Source organism: Brienomyrus brachyistius, chromosome 5 (genome assembly GCF_023856365.1).
Source record: "Brienomyrus brachyistius isolate T26 chromosome 5, BBRACH_0.4, whole genome shotgun sequence".
Lineage (NCBI taxonomy): Eukaryota > Metazoa > Chordata > Actinopteri > Osteoglossiformes > Mormyridae > Brienomyrus > Brienomyrus brachyistius.
The window spans coordinates 11,697,297-11,719,754 of NC_064537.1; the positions used below are offsets into that span (position 1 = coordinate 11,697,297).

Sequence of the window (22,458 nt, forward strand, 5' to 3'; positions counted from 1 at the left end):
GTTTGTTTCTCCTTGTAACTCGATGGAATATTCCGGAATGTTGGTGTGCGGTGACTGATTCTTCCCACCCTTTTACCAGATGGCGTTGAACTGACTCTGGACCCCATGACGGCCCACAAGTGCATCCTCCTGTTGGAGAATTTCACGAAGGCCATGGCATCTGACGAGCCGAGTCCTTACCCTGACGGGCCCGAACGCTTTGCCCTGTGGAACCAGGTGCTGGGCACCAGGGGCTTCTCTCAAGGACGCCACTACTGGGAGGTCAACATGAGCAGCAACAATTTCTGCGGCCTCGGCCTGGCCTACAAGAGCATGGACCGCGATGGCCCCGCCAGCCGGCTGGGCCGCAACAGCCAGTCCTGGTGCCTGGAGTGGTCCAACTTTATGCTCTCTGCCTGGCACAACAGCAGTGAGACAGTGCTGGAAAACCTCAACCCCAGTCGGGTAGGCATCCTACTGGACTGCGATCAGGGCACCATCACCTTCTACAACGTGGCTGACAGGGCCTACCCCTTCTACACTTTCATTCAGCGCTTCTCACAGCCAGTTTATCCAGCCTTCTGGATCTTCTCCAGTGGTTCTCACGTCACTCTGTGTAAGATGACCAACTGAGCAGATGCCCGTGCAAATTATCCAAAGCACATTTATAACCTGGTGCTAATGTTGAATATTGTCAAATAGGACAGTAGTTAGCATGACATTACTGGGGGTGAATAATACAAACAATAATTTTATCATATACCTAATAATGAAATCAAACTTGTGAGTGAATGGTGTGTGAGTGTGCCCTGCGATGGGCTGGCCCCCCATCCTGGGTTGTTCCCTGCCTCGTGCCCATTGCTTCCAGGATAGGCTCCGGACCCCCCATGACCCAGTAGGATAAGCGGTTTGGAAAATGGATGGATGGATGGATGAAATCAAACTTTGATTATTACGCATCATTTTGTTTATGAAAATAATGTTTTTTTTAACATTTATATAATCATACCATTTTTTGGTTCTGAAAAAACACAAACTGAAAACTAATATAAATACCAATAGCTAGGAGTATATTGTTGCTGTCCAATGGAAAAACATGTACACCTCTAAAAGTTCATTGTTTCAGAAGTGTGAAAAAAAATCCATCTTCTCATAAACTACATTGCAAAATGAACCTTAAACATCATAATGAGACTCCCTCAGTGCCAGAAAGGGGAACCTGCCTTCACACAGCCAGCAGTGAACGGGTTAATGTTTTAAATGGACTTACATGGGTTGTTGTCAGGGAGGCAAATACGTCCCTGACAAAATACAATCCAATCTCACTTTATATTCACGGTTAACAATGATGCTAATTATCTAGCTATCTAGCTGTTAATGTTGTTAAAATTAGTGATATAAAGTAATCCATACAAATGACCTTCATGAATACATATGAATACATACCAGTACTACCAGTAGACAGAGGAGAATTCCATCCATCTACAGTAAAAGGTCACAGTCATTAAATTGTGGACGTCGGACAGCAACAATATGATAATTATTCTGTGATGCCTCACGTTTAACGGCAGCAGGTACCAAGCAGCTACTTTTGTTATGAGCTTCACTGAGAAGCTGTACAGCGCCATGTGCCCTGTAACATGAGTAAACAATGTCAGTATGCTAACAGGTATCTCAAAGCTAAGCTTCCACTGCGCAGCTGAAAATTCTCTTTTCACATCCTGAGTGTGACCATGAGAAAAAATGTTAAAATTCCAGAAAACCCTCTGGCCATGTACCCTGAGCATAGCACTTGTGGTTCACTAGCTAGGGACTGGAATCAGAAACCAGATGCTTTTTGTCACTGGTGTTCACTGGAGTGACTGATGTGTTCAGCGGTGCTGGTCACGTTGTACATCCAGAATTTGATGCTGCTGATGAAACTGAGAATCTGGAGAGATTATAGACCTCCTCCATATTATACAGACTCCCAGTGGAACATCCAGTCGATTTTTGAATCTGGTGTATTAATGGTAAAGTCAAAAGCCTTAATGTTTACTTAAAGCAGTTCAAGTTTGGTAATAATTTCCAGGTTTATCACTATGTTTTAACTGAAAAGATAAAATATGAATTGTGATGCACAAGCAATAAGTCCCATTCATTAGGATTTCAGAAATCAGTTGGGAACTGGGATTTAAGTTGTGTTGTTTAACTTTTATTGAGATTTGGGTGTTGAAATGTTCTACTATTTGAGGTGACATGTCTTTGGTTAGTTTAAAAGGTTCTCTTCTTAGGGGCTGTGACTTAGTGGCTTCTGATGCTGTGTCTGTGACTGGAAGGTTGCTGGTTCAAATCCGAGGCCTAGAGTGAGCTCATTGTTGGCTCCTTGAGCGAGGCCCTTAACTGCCAGTTGCTCCAAGGATGGCCTTTTGGATTGTCTGCTAAATACGTAAACTGTATACACTGGCTAGAAGGGTCATGAGAATTCAGCACGGTGTTGGCCCCTGGTCATCACTGTCTTTTGCTTTAGCAAAACACAGTTAATAGCAATGTGATCCAGCTGTGACACAAGGGAATTGGGCCCTGTACCATCGCTGGTCTTGTTCTTCCAAACGTACTTGGATGGAAATCACACCCAAATAAACAGGTGATGTTCATTTCTGTTGCCATAGTATTTGGGGGCAATTAGTATACAATATTTAAAAAGTCACCTAGGGAATTTTGGAAGGAATAAAAGAATAGTAAGTTGATAGACAAAATGAAACCAAAATCATGTTCTAGCTCATAAGAGATGTGATTTGTATGATTTGTGTCCTGCAAAGAACGTGCATCTGTCAGGGCTCAATGGATGGCAGTAATAATAAAATGTATTTTCTATGGTGATTCCTTCACAAATCACGTTTGTGTCTATGTTGCATATACGTCTGCAGAGTGCAGACCTTTTAACAGTAAGGGGCCTGGGGTTTGTTTTGTGGCTTTACCAGTGGTCTCTTCATCAACTTGCCACTTACCAGTTAAAGCAGTTCTCTCCCCTTTCGTCTGGGTGGCTTGAGTGATTACAGATTGGTGTTGAAGAACCTGTTTTTTACCCTGGGGATGGCCAGACTAATTATTTTACCCCGATTGCTTCATGAGTGTTGGACACTGGCTGACCGTATGTTGTGACCGCAGGTTCTCACTTGTCTGTGTTATGGAAAAGATGAGGAGGTACGTCTATTCTATTCAAACACCAAATCATATCAAAGAGGGATAAAGATGAACCCTTCTGATTAGTTGATTCAATTCAATGGTTGAAGCAACGTTGAGGGTTTCACATCTATCAGATTCATTATGGTTTGGTTTTCGCCACTGTCCACCCCCCCCCCCCCCCCCATTAAACTTATCATCCTAGAGTTACCATCTGATCCCCTTACTGATCTTTTAGCAAACAAGAAAAGAGAAAACAAGGAAGGAAAGTTCTCTTCATTATTTTTTAGGCCAGTGGTCATTTAATTGTTATTTTTATTCAGTCACCGCCTCCACCACAAAATTACCCCTTTCTGGCTATAGGATGCATCATTGCAACAAGTGTGCAATTACTGCAAGGTTAAAGCAAAACGCTTTGAAATTCAACTCTGTGGTTCAATATGTGAATGCAGGCAAGCGGAGACAAGGCTTGAAGGTTCAAGGAGCATTTTCCAAACAGCACATTAAATAGTGAGGACTTCACAAGTTTAAAACACCAAAAAACACGCAGGGGCCTGGGACACAAAGCAGGATTTCTTGCTTAGCCAGATGACTTGTCAGATTTAAGGTAATCTGGCCTAAATGTAAGTGGATGAAGATAAAATCCATTTAAACTGGGGGACCGTAAATCTGAGAAGTTTTCTGGCTAAACAAGAAATCTTGCTTTGTCATACAGGGCCCAGAGGTGGAAAAACTCACAAAACGACCAACATGAATCAAAACAAAAACATATTACAAAATATTCCAAAAAAACTGGAATATTTCTGTCCACCTGCTTTCATAATGTCTGACAAGGCATGAATTGTATTTTTCCTAAACAGTGATATGCTGCATTTGCTTTACATCTAAAATACATAAAACCGCATGTACTTCTTCATGTGCCCTGGAATGGGACGGCATCTGAGACAGATGCACCCCCCAGCCCAGATCTCTGTGCTGTATGTGACAGGCTCCAGGCCGACTGCCACCCTGTCCAGGATGGGTGGTGGTAAAAATGTTATCAGCGACTCGTAAACATAACTAACCAAGATCCAGAAGGCCTCATTGCTTTCTTCAAATGTGTTTTCATGGCGTATGTGTGTAAGAGGACACACAACACAGGCATTTTTTTTTCCACAGCCATACAGGAGACTTTCATATACTGTGCGCCAGGTGCTGACGCCAGCTGTAAACAGGCGCCGCTCAAACACGAGCCATCAGGAGCCCTGCAATCTTCACAATCGGTTTGCAAACATTCATAAATGATGCATAGCTTCGAAGGGCACTTACGAAGCCACACAAAAGCATCGTCGTAAGTCGGTTGTCTTAGACATGACGGGATCATCAACATCATTGCATAAAATATCATCTTCGTGCCCCCAGCACATTAGCCCAGGTAAAATACTTCCATTCTACCCCACTATAACAATAAGGGCGTAAATTCATTTATTCACCCCAGACAGGTCATTTAAATCCTATGGAGAGGTAGTGTTCTGCTATTTACCCATCAGTGCAGTGCAAGAACACAAACGCAGGGTCTATGCCACATACCAGCTGCATCACTGCTCAGATCAGACCCTTAATGAGTGGGATTGTTTTTTAATATGTCCTGGGCAGCTCAGTAGGCAGCACTGTTACCTCATACCTATAATAATACCTATAATAAGCTGGAGCGGCAAGATTTCTCCACATAAATGAATCGGTATATAATCAGAAAATAAGACATGCCATACAGTGAACACGAACATATATATAGACATTTCATAAATAAACTTCCTCTTTGGTGGGAAAGACATTTTTTTTGTGTAAACTACCTTTTCTCCACAACCATGGAGAACCAGAATTATCTAAGTAAGAATATTATACGGAGCAGTGCAACAGAAATGAACAAGCGCAACACTAAACAGTAGTACTGAAGATGTCAGTGCTCTCACTGCGGTGAGCTGCTTTGCAAGCTGTCTGGGAAGATGTGCGGAGGCGCCCAACTCCCAGTCCACGGGCCGGTATTGGTCCGTGACCCGTACTGAACCCTGCCATGAAATATTGGTGAACAGTTGGCACCTGTCCTGTACATCACTGGATTACCTCACTGTAGAATAAAATACCGTGTCCTATACAGATCCACAAAAATAGAAGACAGGTCCTATATTTCCATACAGTGAGTGCTCCCTCTTGGAAAATTTTGGCTGGAGCCGCTGCCTGCTTCACAGGCCTGCAGACATCAAAACGTTGGGATCACCTAATGTAGTGTTATCTCAACCACCCAGATACCTGAACCCGGATCACGAGAGGTGGTGCATGCAGTGTGCAGTGTACTGAGACTCACAACATGGCAATTAAACTCTCCAGTGTGTTGGCATACACCTCTACCTTTCAAAAGGTAAATACAGTGTCCTTATTTGCCTTATTAGTCAGTGCTAAACCTGGGCTGTGCAAAGGCAACCACACCCTTTGCAGTCAGTCGTGGTCAGGCAAGAGGATGGCCTCATGGCAACAGTGGCAAATGGAATCAGTGCAAAAGTCGTACCCTGACATCTGAGTACAGCACAAGCCACGACTGATAAGACCCCCCCCACCCATCCTCCCGAATCAAGAGCGCCACCTGAATCACTGTGACACGGAACATAATTGGGAGTGTGCAGGCATTGGAGGGATTGCTGAAGGGCCGGACTGAACCAACAGATGACTGGAGGGGGGGGAGAGGTGTCTACGCTACATATGGTTGACTAGCTCTGTTGGTTTGGCATCGGTCTTGAGGGCGTCCGTGTCAGAGCAGCTGGAGTCATCGTCCTCCTCATCATCCGTCTGCTCCAGGCTGTGGTACAGCATGGGCGCCCGGGTCTTGTGTGTGATGGTGATCGTACATGGCCCCTGGGCCCAGGGCTCCCCATCCACTTGCATGGGCATCCGGGAGCCCTTCAGCACCAACTGAGGACACAGAAACGGGCCTTTATCCTTTAAGGCTGGTGTCTTAACAGCCCTCTGACAACAGAGAGACTCCCCCGTGAAACTCTGTAGTGCTACCAAATCTTCTAGAGCAGTGTTTTCCAATCCAGTCCATGTTTTACCGCGAGTCGGGAGTAACAGGGAGCTGAGAGGGAGCAAAAACGTTGACTCTCTGGGGAGCCCCAAGGACTGGGTTGGGAAACACTGTACTAGAGGCTTCTTCAAAGGAAGGGCCGCAAACGTAGATCCATAGAGACACGGTGAATAGACTCACCCGCACTGTGTGAGCCTGGCCCAGGCGTACAGGGTTGGCTAGTTTGACCTGGATCTGGGCACAGTGGAAGGACCCGAACACCCCAACCACCTCCAACAGGCCGTCATCCAAACTGCGGGAGAGACAGAGAAGTACACAGCTCGGAACGATTACATGGATGGATGGGTGTAGGTCACACTCATCATTTAGACTACATAGGCGACATGCAAAGATGAAACATTCCTCATTTTCACTGCACTACTGCATGGTTATTGTCCATCTGTTTTCTGTAGCGTATACTCTTAGCTGTTCTTTCTACTGGATGCGGCTGAAGCAGCAAGCACTGCCACGCACTGGCCACTGCCACGCACTTGCTGGAATGCAACGTCCCGAATGACACAGAGAGCGATCCAGAGCAAGGGAACGCACTGTTGCAGCCCATGGCGAGTCTGAGGCCGTCCCTTTAAGCAGCAATGACTCCCATTCCAGATCTTTGATTGTGTGTGGAGCACAGAGTGCATCATTCATCGAGAACAAGCTAAATATCCAGAAGCCTTTAATTAAAAATTTCATAAACAACATGAAAACCATGGATCCATCCTGCCTTGTATCAACAATTCAGGCTGCTGTTGGTCCTGTAATGGTGTGGAAGATATTTTCTTGGCATACTTTGAGCCCTATTATACCAACTGAGCATTGCTTAAAATGCCACAGCCTACCTGAGTGTTGTTGCTGACCATGTCCATCCCTTTATGACCACAGTGCACCCAGCTTCTAATGGCTACTTCCGGCACAATAACACCCCATGCTACAAAGCTCGTATTTTCTCAGACCGATTTGCTGAACATGGTAGGTTCATTGTACTCAAATGGCCTCCATGGTATACAGATCTTACCTATGGGATGTGGACGAACGGGAGATTCGCATAATGAAGGTGCAGCTGACAGACCTGCGGCATCTGTGTGATGCTGTCATGTCAACATTGACCAAAATATCTGAGGAATGTTCCAAGCACCTTGTTGAATCTATATTACAAAGAAGTGAGGCAGTTCTGAAGACAAAAGTGGGTCCAACCCAGTACTAGCAAGGTGTACCTAATACAGTGGCCAGTGAGTGTACATATAAATGCTAAGGATGATTGTGGTCGATTCATTTAATACCAGTGATGGACATTCAAGGGAGCTTATGAAGTATATTGGAAACCGCTGATATCACTGGAGTGGGTGGTCAGTCTTGCTCAATGGTGTGTAGAAAAGAGAAGACAAAGGGGGTCAACATAAGGGCAGGATGAACTTAAATAAAACATGCTGGGTTCGAGGCAGAAGTGATGCAAAGATTCTGTTATTTGAAGAACTGACAAAAACTGCAAAATGGCTAGAGGTGATGTACAGTGGCCTGTGTGAAATACTGAAATGATTCGAGTGCCATAAATGTATATACCCCTAACCACTTGAGAAATGTTCACTCAGAGAAATGTCAGGTATGACTTCCTTTGTGCAAAGTGAGAAAAACTAACCTAGCATTCCTTTAAAGAAACCCTCCAGCTGCCTGCTGTTTAATGTTATTCTGCTGAGATCCAATTCTTGCACAACAAAGCTTATTTAACTGAACGTGAAAGCACGATGGGCTCGTTTCACACTCACCGCGTCGGCGGACACGGCTCATCCCCCATTCCTTCCCAGAGACGGCAGCCACCCCCCCAGTAGCCGATGTTGCAGACGATTATCCCCTCCAGGCTGGGCAGGTTCACCCTCTCCCCATCCAGCTCCAGCTACGGGCAGAAACACGGCGGATGTTACGGCCCGAACATCTCAGAGCCGCCCGGACATCCAAGCCACAGCCAGGCCAGGATGGGTATTACAAGCAGGGCTGCGGTCAGAGTCCAGGCTATGTTACCAGCTGTCTAGGTCCAGCTGGAAACCCTCAACATAACAGACACTGTTTGTCACGCTTGTCCTCCGAGGGCAGCCAGCTGTTCCCTGTCGGGGACGTGGCGGTGGCCTGCGGCCTGGCAGTTCTCCAACTGCGAGAGACGCGATCCACTTAGCATTCTACCTCCAGCCACGAGTCAGCCATAACTAGCCGTCAGTGGGCAGGGGTGACATCGAGGGAAGAGTTTAAAGGCCAACTGGCTATGACAAAACTGCCGAAAGTACTGGGGGAGGCAGAGCATGACATGATTTGATTTCAATTGTACAGACATAGCGGGGGGGGGGGGGGGGGGGGGGGGGAGGGGAGGGGGAGGGGGGTGGGTGGAGTGGGGGGCAAGTGAAGCTTCAACTCCACATACCTCAATCTTTTTATCCAGGTCTTTGCACTCCTGCACCAAACAGTCCTTGGTCCCGTACAGAAAGTAAACTGCCTGGGTGAGTAAAATAAGCATAAATCACTAAAACGGGGTAGGAGGGTAACAGGGCAACTTACACTATAAATGAAAATCAGAGCAAGAAACTGCCTGTCAGAGCAGACAATCCGCCCATTAACAATTAATCATGGATGCAGAACACCTGCAGTTTTATGGCACTGTACGGTCTGCAGTGTCTGACATCAAATGGCTAAGCAGCCCCCAGCCGCACCTTGTTGATGATGCGACTGGAGAAAAACGAAGGCGTCTTCTCACGATGGGCGTGAAAGTTCAGGGCCATGAGCGCATCTGGGCCCACAGAGAAATAGTTGTTCATGGATAGAACCTGGCAGGAGAAAAAAAATAAAAAATAAAAAAAATAAAAAAAATCGCAGCACTGGAATCAATAAGAACATTTCAAAAAGCAAACAAGCACAGAACTCCGAGTTCAAATCACTGGATTAAAAAGGTATCAAATACTACAGAAGTTAAATTTCAACCACATTTACTCACTTTTGGTTTCCGGAAATAGTATCCTTTTGAAGCGACCTGGACTTTCCACCTAAAGATTATTCACCAATCATTAACCAATAACTACTAACAAATAAGAAACTGTTCAGATGTAAAACAACCAAAAAAAGACCAAAACATGATCAAGTAAGAAAAATCGTCCAGGCAATATATGCCGAATGTCAAAATGTATTACAGGAAGCGGAGGTGGAACTTTCAGGTCCAGAAAGTAAAAAGCCAGACTGTTGCTCTCTTTCAACCAGAACACTGTGTGACTGAGACTCTTAATGCTCTAAAAACTAAATTATGGTTTGGATTTTTACTTTCTGGACTTGCAATTTCTCTCTCTGCCAGGAAGAGAACTGCTATGGCAATTTACATTTGTTTTTTATGCAGATATCTGGCCCCAGTGTAATACTTATTCAAAACATGCAAACTGGTTCAGATAAGGGAAGCTGGTATGCAAAATAACACGTTAATTTAAAACAAAAAAAAGTGAGATAGATGGAAAACGCTAACATGAGGAGCCAAGCACTACCAAATGCTACCCAGCAAATGGCACAGATGTGATGGGGGGGGCGTACCTGTCCATGTTGACCACCTCAGCATCCATAATGTTCCTCAACACCTGCTCGACGGGTATCTCTCCAGCATAGCCCGCCCCCCAGCCCAGCGAGTTGGACAGGTCGTTCCCTGTGCCGAGGGGCAAGACGGTCACCCACGGGATAAACTGCTCTTGGCCCTAGAGAGAGAGATAACCAGACATGCATACTGAGTTTAGTTATCCTCTAAATAACCTGACTCATTGGGCGCAGCCTAAACGGATGCAAAAATATTATCAAGAACCACTCATGCACTCGTGATAAAACTAGGAAGAATTTTCACGACAAAAAAATTTGCTGTGCAATTGTTGCGGTTACAGTATTTCAATATTTGCCAGTGATACTGGACACAGACACACACACAGATTGGTAGGGCTGCATGATATATGGCGCGCATGTGCAATAATCCCACTGCATTTGTCTGCACTCCGGTCTGTCTATTGACACACTCGCAGCAACATTACCAACTAATCTCACGCACTTTATTGCCAGATAAGTTTTACTGGGCTATAGTTGATTTTGGGTAATTTAATCTCATTCTTCTGCTTTGTAAATATTGCAGTGCTTCTCGAGGAAATTTCACACATTACGACGTGACGTCGTGCAGCGCTATAGATCAGGCACCTATATCTTTGTGGGGACTCAGCATTGATTTCTATGGGCATAATCCTAATCCTAACTATGACAACCTCAACCCTAACCCAGCCCTAGCCTTAACTGTAATTAACCAAAGTACAAGACATTTGGCATTTTTAGTTTTTTGATTGCAGTCACAGATTTTTATAAAATTGAGTTTCCCCTGAAATAAGGGTCCCCACAACGTCAAAATAACAGGTTTTATTACATTGTGGGGACATTTGATCCCTACAACGTAATACACACACACGTACACCCAAGAAGCTGTTGACCTGAATTATGGAACAGCGCCACCTGCTGTATGTGTTGCACCATCTAGTGACAAAAAAGCTGAGTCACTAAGCGGGACTGAGGATCCCTTTAGCACAGCCCTTAGCATGAATTTTACACATGTAAATGTAAATGCTGACACTATAATTGCTGAAACTGTTCACAACAAATACTAGTATGTAATCATCCTCACAAACCATCTGGAAACAGCACCAGGTGCCAGACACTGTCTTCATGCTGGTTTTTTTCGATTAGCAAAAGACTTCCAGTTACAGTAAATCTCAGGCTCAGGGAAAGCAATCCCAGTGATGTAACTGGGACCCACAGCTCTGAGCACATTCTGCTATGCACGGCCTGTCTAGGAGCACTGGCTCCAGCAGAGCTACGCAGTGCAAGCAGACACACAGCCTGCAAAACTGACAATTTGGCATCCGACAAACCAGTGCACTGAACAAGCCCTGTGATCATATATAAAAGCACTGACCATGTGACCAGATGTTTCCATGGCAACAGAGGTAAAGTGGTACCCAGTTAGCGGAACCCCCGGGAAGAGGGACTACGCAGGCAGGGGAACGGCTCAAGGGCTGATGCTCACCTTGAGCTTCATGGTGTCGATGGCGTCCAGCACCCAGCCCACGGTCCCGTCCCCCCCACACACCAGCACGCGCACGCTCCCTGGTGGCAGCAGAGTGCATAGCTGCAGGGCCCTGGCCGGAGGCAGCTTGGTCAGATCAAACACCTATGCAGAGATGGAAGCGGAGACCATAGGAGTCAGATCAGGCCAGCATGCTCACGCTGATATACAGCTGACAATTTTCAGTAGCTGCATGGACACATGATCAGGTGATTTTTTAAAAATATATTTGTATTTTACACACCACAAGTTAGTCCGCAAGCAAACTGGCTTAAGTACAAGGAAAAAAAAAAAAACTGTTGAAACCTTAACAAAAGCAGTTCAGTGGAACAGTGACATAAATACATCCAGCTGTTTCAAAGTCGACTTCGATAAAAGCACCAACTAAACCAAACAGGAAGTTTAATGATGACGATGCTGTAAATGCTGTCCATCAGAATGGCAGGACGCACTGACCTGGACGGGGTTGAGGAGGGTGCGAAACTCCCCCAGCAGCGCCTCGGCCATGTTGTTGCCACTGCGCGTGTTTGCCAGGACGAGCACCGGCGTCCAGCCACTTCCACAGACAGCTGCCAACTACAGCCACAGACACGCTCAAACACTGAAAGACCCAGCTAAGCAACACGCAGGAACATCTGCAAAGTCCACTGCTGTTTCTAGCACATCTCTGTAATATGCAGATAAAAATATATATATATATACACAACACACTGAGGCACCAGTCCTCGTAGCCATATAAAAGCAGTTTTGGTGACCCTTGCCCCTAAATCCTTGATCCTTTCCGATGACTCTGATCCCACAAGCGGAAAAGTGTGGGGCCGCCACTGCAGCAGAGAACCCCCTACCTTGACGTACTCGTCAGGGTGCCGGCGACGCAGCTTGTTGACGTGGTGGAGATAATGCGGCGGGATGATGAGGCTGCGGAACTCGCCCAGGTCACAGCGGTCCTCGTCCTCCAGGCCGGCCTTACAGTCATCATGCACCGTGGTTTGACACCAAATGCACCTACAAGACAGTCACCGGTGCGGTCAGCGGGCCAATAACGACGCCAGATAACAGTGGCTCCGGAGGCCTGTCCCGACCTGTCCGGTACGGCCCCCGAAATGTGAGCTGAGATCCCACCACAAGACAAAAGAGCGGCGCACATATCAACTAGAACAAGAAAACGCGAAGGAAAGGAGCGTGCAGGCATGACCCTACAACGAATTATAGCGGACTTATAATAGGGACTGGCAGCTAAGCATAATGACTGGAAGGAAGTATAAAAACAGACCCTAAAGCAGTTCTGATTCAACTTAACATTTCCCTCTAGAAAAGCCACATTTATATGTTTTTTTTTACAAAATTAAAAGTATGTTTCTTATTCTTTTTGCCAGCCGATACTTTGTTGTTATTTCTCTAAAGCAAAACACCCAGAAATTTTCCATTGAAATTCAACAATTTTTCAATGGTTCGAGCAATCTGTATAAAGGGTTAGCGAAACAGGAATACCACCAAATCCAAGGCAGTTAGTTGTCTAATGCATAAGGCACTGGCATTCTAAGCCAGTGGTTGTGGGTTCGAGTCCCATCTGGGGAGGGCTGCCTTTTTATCAGTTTTAGATCTTGAAAATGCTTCTGCAGTCTCTCAGAACAAGGTTCTGCCATGATTACTAAATACTTGTACAACACTTAGAATTTAACACTCACCCGTAACATACTTTATTTGAGCCATATTGCACAACTCTGGTTTTTATTTTCCAGTATAAATTTCTGTTCCTTATTTATTTCATATAACATATTTATTATAGTATTTTTTCTGTCTTATTTGTTTCTTGATTTATTTCATTATGGTTGGGTTTCACTGCAGGTTCTAATTTCACTGTATACCTTTCATGTGGCAAATATAAAAATCCACGAATCTTTGAACTCGAATGCAGTTTCCATTTTGATCACTGCCACAAGAACTTGCTTGTGTTTGTGCATACAAGCTGTATATACCCTTCAAATGGCCTGGCATCCCATCCAGGGTGTACCTCAGCCATGTGTCCTACATCAGGGCTGCTGTTTCCTGCTCCTGGAGATCCAACCGCCCTGCAACGTTTAGCTGCAGCGCTAATTTAACACGCCTGATACAGATAATCAGGCCCTTCGTGGCATCTCTGTATCAGAGCCAGCTTTGCTTAAACAAACTGTAGCTGATTCTAATACTGAGATACCACCGAAAGGGCCTGATTATCTGTTATCAGGTGTGTTAAATTAGGGCTGCAGCTAAGCTCTGCAGGGTGGTAGCTCTCCAGGAGCAGGGTTATCCAGCCCCGTCCTATACGGAGATGAAAGGATAATATCAATAACAATAATAATATCCATCTTTCATAACCACAGTGCACTACAGGACTGCAACTGGTGACAATTATACCCAGCTGTGCACCCAAAACATCCTAAGATATACGTTTTCATCACCATTAACCTGTCCGTCTGGTTACTGACGAATAATAGACAACTCTTTAACTACCTTCCCTCAGCACACATCTAAATTGTAATATATCTGGTTTAAATAAAATCATAAATGGCGAAGAGAAAAAAAGCGTAACACCAATATCCCCGAACAAAGAGAAACATGTTATGAAGCTTTCCATCAAAATATAATAGGCAGGTATAGAAAATGGGTGAATGGGTAAAGGAAATTACATCAGTGATTAAACTACCGGAGAAAATAGGGGGCCTGGGTTTTCTGATGGAATTCTCTGGACGTCCAGTTTTAAAACTGACTTCAGCATGAATCAATTTTAGTTACATGATTACATATCCTACCCTAATTCTTACAGATCGCGTATTATTCAGAGCGAATAAATAATAAGGTGGCATCTGCGTGCGATTCCGGAGACTTCAGTGCAGCAGCCGGGTTTACCTTAGGTCGCACAGACTAGGCTGCGTGCCGCACTGTTGCTTGCACACCGCGCAGTAACTGCAGAGCGGCACGTTGCCCCGAACCCAGTGGTGCGCCAGCGCACCGTCCGCTCGCGGCGGGGCCGCGATCTCCTTGCACTGTAGCTTGCGGTCGGCCGCGCGCAGGCACTGCTCGTCTGCGCAGAGCCCGCAGCAGTCACAAAAAGCACCCTGTAGGATGTGCTGCGAGCACACGCAGCAATACGTCGGTTTGCTGAAGAGGTCGGTGTAGTGCCAGCCGTGTTTGCTTTTCCGGAATATTTCCCGTATGAGCGTTTTGCGTTTGGAGCGCTGTATACTGCACCACAGAGTAATGATCACCGGCGCTACCACTGCCAGGAACGTCCACCCCAGGAGTTGCCATTTGCCTTCGTCGAGTTGTTCGTTGTTTTCTTCCACCTCCATTAACCCGAATGCCTTCTACAGCAGATAGATGGCAACGTTGTAATTCGCGAAATAATGATTAAAGCTTTTGCCCTTTCGTCGTATTTTAATGTCCTGCGTAGGTGGAAGCAGAACAGGCGCCTTCTTGCTGCATGACTCAGTAGCTAGCCAACTGAATGAAAAGTGCACATTATCTCATAAGATAGGGTGGCACACGATGGAAGAACAGCCCACTTATAAGACAGTCCCAAACTGGTCCAAAAGTCACCCTTAAAACAGCAAAGGAGCTCCGCAGCATCGCGTTAACAGAAGTAGTTTCAGCTACTCAGACGTTACGCACATTGTCTTCCTATACAATGCCAACGTTAAGCTAGACACGGTTAATAAACTGCACTGCGTGCTTACAAAATAAAGCATATGAAATCGATAACCACTGCTCAACAACAATTTCATTTTGAAACATTACTCTCTAAATATATATACTGACAAATACCGTTAACGTAAAACCATAACGTGTCGTCATCTCGAAAACACCAATAGGCGGAAGCGGAAGCCGTGACGCACTGCTTCTCGCTCCACGCCGTCATGCTTCCAACCAAAAGGACTGGCGACCTGAAGCGAGCTGTCATAAATAGCCTAGCTGTGTGTCGTGCTGACACCCTGTCATGCAGTCTTATAAGCAAGTATCACGTGACACAGCGATGGGGCTTTGTTTGGGGACAAGAATTGAGATGCATATAATAAAATGTAGGGGAGGAACGAAAACAAACGACACCCTTAACGTTAGTATAAAGGGAATTAAACATCTGGATGTGGAGGTATTCTTGTTAGATGTGAGAAAATACAACTCGGCATTAAACGAATACAGACTGGATGAACAGAATGAAAATGCACGTGATTCCCGACCTCGTTATATCAGTATACTGCCGATCTTAAAATTATGCGTGTTTTTTGGGAGGAGTCTCGAGAGGAGACCCTCTCTGAGGGTCTGCGGGTAAATTTCAGCTTTTCAGATCCAAACAAATGCAATCCGAAATAAACAATATCATAACACTTACTATCAGCAATTTATGTCGTGCCAGCTTGTATACTGAAAACAGATTCCTATATCTCACGAGCGTGTGCACACAAAACCGTGCAGTGATACAGCGCCCAGGACTTGGAAGGGCTCACTGCAGAAGATTCTCTACTGCCGTCTAGCGTCAGTTACCAGTACTGAGTTTTCGCTCCTTGACATTTCACATCTCAGCTGACTCCAGATGCTAGGTCTTTCGTTTTTTCTTTCCACAAATGTTTGCACACATCTTTCACAGCGTTACATGAGTAAATACTACCTACAAGCTCCATGACATGAATGCTGTGCCATTACTGAATGCGTATGTCATACATTTTTATCCAAGCCATTAATTATTTTGACTAACTGTAACCACAGAAATATTTATATCGTATTGTATTTCAGCTGTAAGAAGCCAGTCACACAAGCTGTCAGCCCTACCGCACAGGTATGAAACCGCTGAAGGCAAAATTTTTCAACGCTAAGGCAATGGTTCTTTTTGTAACAAAACATAACAGGTTGAAAGAGCTGAGAAATCGGTTAATTTTTAGGTGGAGTATTCAGTGGAGTCGTTTGAGAAAGTTTTCCACATTGTACCATAAAAAAACAAAGTTGTTTTAGGGTAACATATTGTTGCATATTTTACAGAGAATTGCAGCATTTGAGGCAGTGGCGGAATGACTGTACAGTAAGACCTGGGTAAAAATGGACTATGCTGCAAAGTCACACCTAGGTCCTGCCTTGCCAGTTGCAACAGTTATATATGACGAAATTTAAGTAGCCTCCAAATATTGTACCCATCATGCACTGCAGTAGTTAGCAAATTCCAGAGACGTGTTTTCTTTTCGTTAAATACACGTCCCAACAGCATAGTTTGACTGCAAATGTTTACAAATAATTACGTTTCAAAATTGTTTGAAATATTGTACTTTTTTGTGTACACTCCCACCATTACGAGATTGTATACATTAAAATGAGAAATATAAGAGTGACTGGTCACAAGTATGTTTAGTATGCGTGACATCAGTGGCTTAATTCTCAGCAAACTTTCACATTTACGTGGTAGATCTGTAGTAAAATGGGGGCTGGGAACATCTCAAAAGTATAAACATTATTAATGTGCCATCAATGATACAGGAATGTTCTTTCCTGTGCATTTTAAGGTTACCTATAGCTAAGGGTACAACTGGTAGACCCTTAAGGGTACAGCCCCAGGGACAAATAAAGGTATATTTTTACTTGTTTTCTGAGAGTGTATAGATCTGACACTCAAATGCCAATTGTAAGTACTTTTCGCATTGGACAGGGGTCAGCATGGGCAATGTGAGCAGTCTGTGGCTACGGAGCCCCTGGAGCAGCAGGCTGAGATGTACCGTTTTTCTGACACCTTTCTGTCATAGCCAGCATTAACATTTTCAGTAGCTTGTGCTGCCGTGTCTCTCCTGTGGGACCAGACCAGACAGACTAGCCTTCACTCCCCACGCACACCAATGAGCCTTAGATGCCCATGACCCCATCACGGTTCACTGGTTGCCCTTCCTTGGTCCACTTTTGGTCGGTACTGACCACTGCATACCAGTAACACACCACAAGACCTCCCGGTTTGAAGATGCTCTCACCCAATCATCTAACCATCATGGTTTTGTCCTTGTAAAAGTCCCTCAGTTCCATACACTTGCCAATTTTCCTGCTCTCAATGTATCAACTTCAAGAACAGACTGTTCACTCACCTATTATATAATGGCACCCTTGACAGGTGACATTGTAACATGATAATAAATTTTATTCACTTCAGCTGTCAGTGGATTTTTCGATATTATGGCTGATCAGTAGATGTCACCTTGCCTAGTGTTCGTGTAGTCATAATAGCGTAAGATGCCATATTTATGATTTATAATTTTGAATTAGATTGGTTGAGGATGAATTTGCTTTTAAGTCAAATGCTTTGTCTTAAGAGATTTCTAAGTTGCTTCGAAAAATGAGTTTTCCGTTTATAATCATGATTAGGGTAAGTGGTTAGGAGATGGATGTTATGACGATTGCAGTTTTGGAGTTGAGCGAAACTGGTATCCACGATAAGCAGAGTAATTCCCACAGAATTCTGGCCACAAATAAACCTGATGGACCTCTGCAAGCTTGACATGTGCGAGATGCTGCAAAGTAGCTCAGACATCATCCTCATGCCTTCACAGTCCTGTCAAACTGAAATGTGATGTAACATGAGTGTGAGTGACCCCTCACCCTCATGGGTCACTTAAGTGGCAGAAGTGAAAAGGCTTCTCTCAGTTTGCCTACTTGACTTGCTGATCATCCTCATACAGTAGGCAGCGACATTTATTTATTACGTCGTTCATACATTCCGTGATGTCTGTAGTGTAAGATTTAAATTAGTATCTACTAATAGTAAAAAGACAAAGAGAATAAAATAGCCAAAGAACGCATTGTTATAGTTAAACAGTGATGTAGCATATCTCAGATTCTATATCTTCTTTTAAGAATAAAAATAGTTTAATAGCATGTTATAAACTCAGTTGTCATACACAAATAATCACTGTCAAAATGTCCATACTGTACAATATATAATTTTATTACATATACACACATTGATGGCAGAATCCACACTTTAGAGCAAATACACTGTGCTCCGTTTCAGTATTGTCCAGCTTATTCTCTCTCTCTCTCTTGCTCTCACTCTCGCTGTCACTCTTTTTCACATTTTCTAAAGTTGCACTGTAGATTAAATGGTATGAAAACGGTGCATGAGCTACCCCGGCGGATCCGGGCGTTTATGCGAAGCTTCCTCCCTGATTCGAACCCTTGCACGTTGTTCAGCCGCGCCGCTGCACGCCTCGCAGCATGCGCTGAGCCAGGTTCGTTTTCATAGCTCTCCTCAGGTTGGCCTTTCGGGTCACATGTTCCCCGAGCCCAGATCCCCGTGGAGATGGGGGAATGAATGGGCACTTTGTTGCTCCCCCAAAAACAACCTCTAATGGCATTCTGCTCTGAGACGGAGTGAATTCCTCTGAGAGGGGGGGGCCAATCCCAAGGGACTGCGTAAAAAAATCTGTAGAAGACGAATAATGCTACAAATTTTGCATTCAAATATGCAACAAATGTTTTTTTCACCTAATTTAAAAACAGCAACAGTAAAAAATTAAAAGATATAATAAGAAAAGAACAAAAGTACAGACAGATCATAATAAATTAATTTCTCATAGTGTTGGAACAGCTGTAGGTTTGTGGATTTCCAGCAGATTTCTGATATTTTCTGGAGTCTGGTGTTCCGGCATGACGATGTCAGTCTGAATCCAGGAAAGGCGTCACCATCCGACTCTTTGTTTAAAACAGCTGGTCTATTAGCACAAGGACAGATAACATGAATGAACAATTAAAAGATCACAGCACAATTTTTTGGTTCACTCATTTCGCAGCCTGATTCTTCCCCATTTCTCATTAATAAAGAGCATCTTCTTTGCTTCATGGGTCTTCAGTCCTGCTTCTAGGAGCCTGATACGAACTGTCCCAGCAATGCACTTCACACCTGCACTTAATGTTTCCCGTTCCTTTTGAAGGTCACTTGGTGTCTTGCTACGATTCATGAGAAACTGCTGGATAAGTTGACAGTCATATACGGCATTAGAAAGTTGCTTCTACCTGGCTGGTTTTTGGTTGTTCACAGTGTCTAATGCTTCACATTATTCTTGTGTACTGCTGTTGTGAAGTTTTGAACCTGGAAGGAACCCGCTGTTCAGCGTAGCCTCCTGCCAGCAGAAACATGATTCAACCAGGATTTTAAATGCAGATTTGAGTGGTCTCTCATTTTTTTCATGGCTGTATGTGTGATTAACCTCAGTGTACTTGACATTGACTTGTGTACACTGCTGGCCCAGGTGGTAAGTACAGGTTTGCTGCTCATGAGCACCCCCTATGGACTGGTCAGGGGCATTAATTTCGCCAGGTGCCAGCAGCATACCGCATGTCACTCTTATTCTACAATACCTGCCTGAACTGTGCCTGTCTCCTTGGCCTGTTGTGTGCAAAGGAGAGCAGATCAGCTTTAAATGTGATGCCTGACATTTACCAATAATCTGAATTTTACAAACACTTCCATCTGCCTCCGATAAGCCGTTATTTCTTCTCACCTTTTTTGCTGTTCCATTCCACCAAAGCCACAGGGGAGATCAGAGACCTGGAGCAGAGGGAGAAATTTGTTGCCTTCTGACAAAATGTCTCCTTGCCCCCCAAATTTTCCACATCCAAGGGCCCCTGTAAAGTTTTTCCCCTCCTGAATCCAGGATATCCTTGTCCCTACTGGAGCCCAACTGGGGGCAGTTGTTGAACGCAACCCTGCTGTGTTTCCCCACTTCTGCCATCTCAAGGCTCCTAACAACAACTCTGACACTTGTGAAATATATTATACCAAAAAAAAAACCCAGATTATTGAGTAAACAGATACCAGATACACATTGCAGTGCTCTTCGCCTGCGTCAGGAACTCCTCACTCAGACTTTGCGAGTCCTTTCCGCGCTGAGTGGAACTCCCTGTGCTATACAGCTATGCTCTCATTCATTATCTGCACACGGCACACTCACGGTGGCTGGAACACCAAGACTGTGAAACCAACCTGAAGATCGGACCATGACAGCTTCACTGTGACAACAGCTATGGTTGACGACCTCCAAGCTCAGATCTTCCCCCTGCACATCCAGGACTCTCAAAAACTCCCCCCCCCTTGTGTACTCATTCTTAATTACTAATTGCTGGTGACTTTACATGGCAAGCCAAGATTATAGAAGATAAACAATTTCAAGATATCCAAGTAAAACTATTTTAGAGATGTATGCAGAGGAGCAAATTTAAACTAGCTTCACATTAACTGACTCGCAGTACATATCAGACTTTGGCTTTAAAAAGAGATATTCCAGTCTGTTTGGAATTGATATTTAAACAAGAATACATTTAATTAAAAACGAAGCCATTTGGCAATTATTTAAAGCTAATTTGGTTGTGCTTTGACACAATTAGAGTTATTCATACCAGATACTGAATCATTGGCTGTCAGTCATTCCAGTTTTAGACAGAAGCTTATTTTTTCACGTTCTAATACTGGAAATTGGTGTGTGAGTATCTTAACTACTGGCGTTAATAATGCATGTTAAAAACAGCACGAGATATTGCAGACAGATGTAAATAAGATTTCAGATGCTGTTGACAAAACCAGGGCAAATGCATGCTGACTGAACATTTATCTTTCTTATGTGCGGTGTGCGTGATAAATTGTCTTGGTCTATAGGGTAAAAGTGCAGAGTGAAGTTGATGGATGATACAACTGATCAGACAATAAGTCCCTTGGTTTTTTGTATAGCATTTCTGTTGATATGCAAACATATACATAGCTAATCTTTACTCTCAGCTCGGAAACACCATGTGTAGTAAATGTATATCTCTTAAGTGACAACTAAGTTATTCTTATAATGAACAGGTTACTTATACGATAACGATTTTAACACTTTTTATATAAGCCGCCTGTGAGCGCCGCGGAACTGTTGTTCAAAAGCAAAAACATTGAATTGTACGCAAATGTTTAGTGCGTATTCAAACAAATGTAGTAAATGTAAGCAAAACATATAATAACATGGGCGTGTATCTCAAAAACTCTGCGCTTGCTTTTGTGAAGCCCAAAAGATTTTGCTTAAAGAAATTATTGTTAAGTAGCTGAACACATGATACCGAAATAAAAAGCGCACAGGAAATACGAGGAAACAGAGCCGGTGTGGGAGGGGTCGCTGCTATCGGTGAGCCGTCATGACTGAGCGGTCAGCTATGAAGCCGTCCCTGACCTGCAGCCGAGGTCAATATAGTAATTCACTTCTCTTTCAATAGTACAGCGGGACTAGTTTGTACATTTCTGGCACGTCTCACTGTTATTCGAGTGTTTAAAAATGGCGTCTGTGACTTCAGGCTTAACGCGGAAAAGAAGCGGCTAAACGTATAAGAAAAGTCACACCGACATCAGACTTACTGCTTTAGCGATCGCCGCGCCGCAAGTGTAACATCTGACCAAATTAGAAGCTTTAACCGATTTTTTCCCCCGATGGAAAACACGTGCCTCGAACTAGGAAAACATGGAAACTTACATGAAAGGCTTATTTTATACAGCCTAATTTTAATATTATATGTCTCATATAGGGCAGCCTGTAACATCTGTCAAATTAATGAACTGTTCACTGCCTTTCACTTTCAAGCCATTTTTCTTCTCATGAGAAAATGTGGTTATCACATTACAGCTTACTAAATGTTTACTATTATACTACGAAGATCGTCTAAGTACAACAATGTCAATTCGTTAACTGGATTTTGTGGGGACTCCTTCGGTGAAATAGCCTATTATACACCTGAATCTGAAAAAAATGCAGCAATACAAAACATTATTAAATCTGAATGCACTATTGTGTGCATGTAATACAAAAACATCCACTATAAATCATTAGTGTAACTTTGTTGAAAGTAGGCCACTGACTGAGAATATATGATAGGACGGTAGTGCAATAAGCTTAAAATAAAGGATAGAAATTACATCGAAGCGAATAAAATATCGAGCAATATCCTTTTTCCTCACACGAAGACAGTTTCGAGTAGTGTAGTTGATTTCAGATTCTCCGTGAATGTCAGACATGCCAGCAATATTCCGAAGTAGTGGAAATAATATCTATGGAGAAAATTGTGGGGAAAGTAA

At 44.0% G+C, this 22,458-nt stretch overlaps 2 protein-coding genes and 2 long non-coding RNA genes across 7 annotated transcripts in view; 2 read left to right on the top strand and 2 right to left on the bottom strand.

The window, feature by feature from the left end:
* The window catches only part of LOC125742732 (E3 ubiquitin/ISG15 ligase TRIM25-like), a 30,226-nt gene extending 27,385 nt beyond the window's left edge, over nt 1–2,841 (top strand). For all 4 annotated transcript variants that reach the window (XM_049014997.1, XM_049014996.1, XM_049014998.1 and 1 more), the window contains one exon: nt 80–2,841. In XM_049014997.1, the coding sequence (XP_048870954.1) occupies nt 80–612 (533 nt within the window). In that variant the 3' untranslated portion in view covers nt 613–2,841. The remainder of the gene's footprint in view (nt 1–79) is intronic.
* A 568-nt stretch (nt 2,842–3,409) lies between these two features.
* On the bottom strand, nt 3,410–15,309 carry dgke (diacylglycerol kinase, epsilon). Its single transcript, XM_049015000.1, has 11 exons — nt 14,247–15,309; nt 12,203–12,362; nt 11,814–11,933; nt 11,319–11,462; nt 9,800–9,957; nt 9,219–9,267; nt 8,938–9,051; nt 8,652–8,723; nt 8,005–8,132; nt 6,383–6,494; nt 3,410–6,090 (listed from the first exon to the last, which is right to left on the bottom strand). Exons 1-11 carry the CDS (start codon nt 14,687–14,689, stop codon nt 5,875–5,877), a joined length of 1,716 nt encoding a protein of 571 aa, XP_048870957.1. The 5' UTR covers nt 14,690–15,309; the 3' UTR covers nt 3,410–5,874.
* Nucleotides 15,310–15,436: 127 nt separating this feature from the next.
* LOC125742734 (uncharacterized) lies at nt 15,437–16,490 on the top strand. The gene is made up of 3 exons (XR_007398193.1): nt 15,437–15,934; nt 16,128–16,170; nt 16,371–16,490. It is a non-coding gene; the product is annotated as an uncharacterized LOC125742734 (long non-coding RNA).
* Nucleotides 16,491–18,299: 1,809 nt separating this feature from the next.
* Nucleotides 18,300–21,946, bottom strand: LOC125742433 (uncharacterized). Its single transcript, XR_007398103.1, has 3 exons — nt 21,745–21,946; nt 19,865–19,911; nt 18,300–19,075 (listed from the first exon to the last, which is right to left on the bottom strand). It is a non-coding gene; the product is annotated as an uncharacterized LOC125742433 (long non-coding RNA).
* Nucleotides 21,947–22,458: the final 512 nt, after the last annotated feature.

What these genes read in the sequence shown, in the direction of transcription:
- dgke (XM_049015000.1), bottom strand. Translation starts at nt 14,689, where the DNA reads ATGGAGGTGGAAGAAAACAACGAACAACTCGACGAAGGCAAATGGCAA. An exon ending in GAGGTGGTCAACATGGACAG is followed by an intron (nt 9,268 to 9,799) that starts GTACGCCCCCCC and finishes AATAATCTTTAG; the next exon opens with GTGGAAAGTCCAGGTCGCTT. An exon ending in ACCTGGATAAAAAGATTGAG is followed by an intron (nt 8,133 to 8,651) that starts GTATGTGGAGTT and finishes TTCTGCCCGTAG; the next exon opens with CTGGAGCTGGATGGGGAGAG.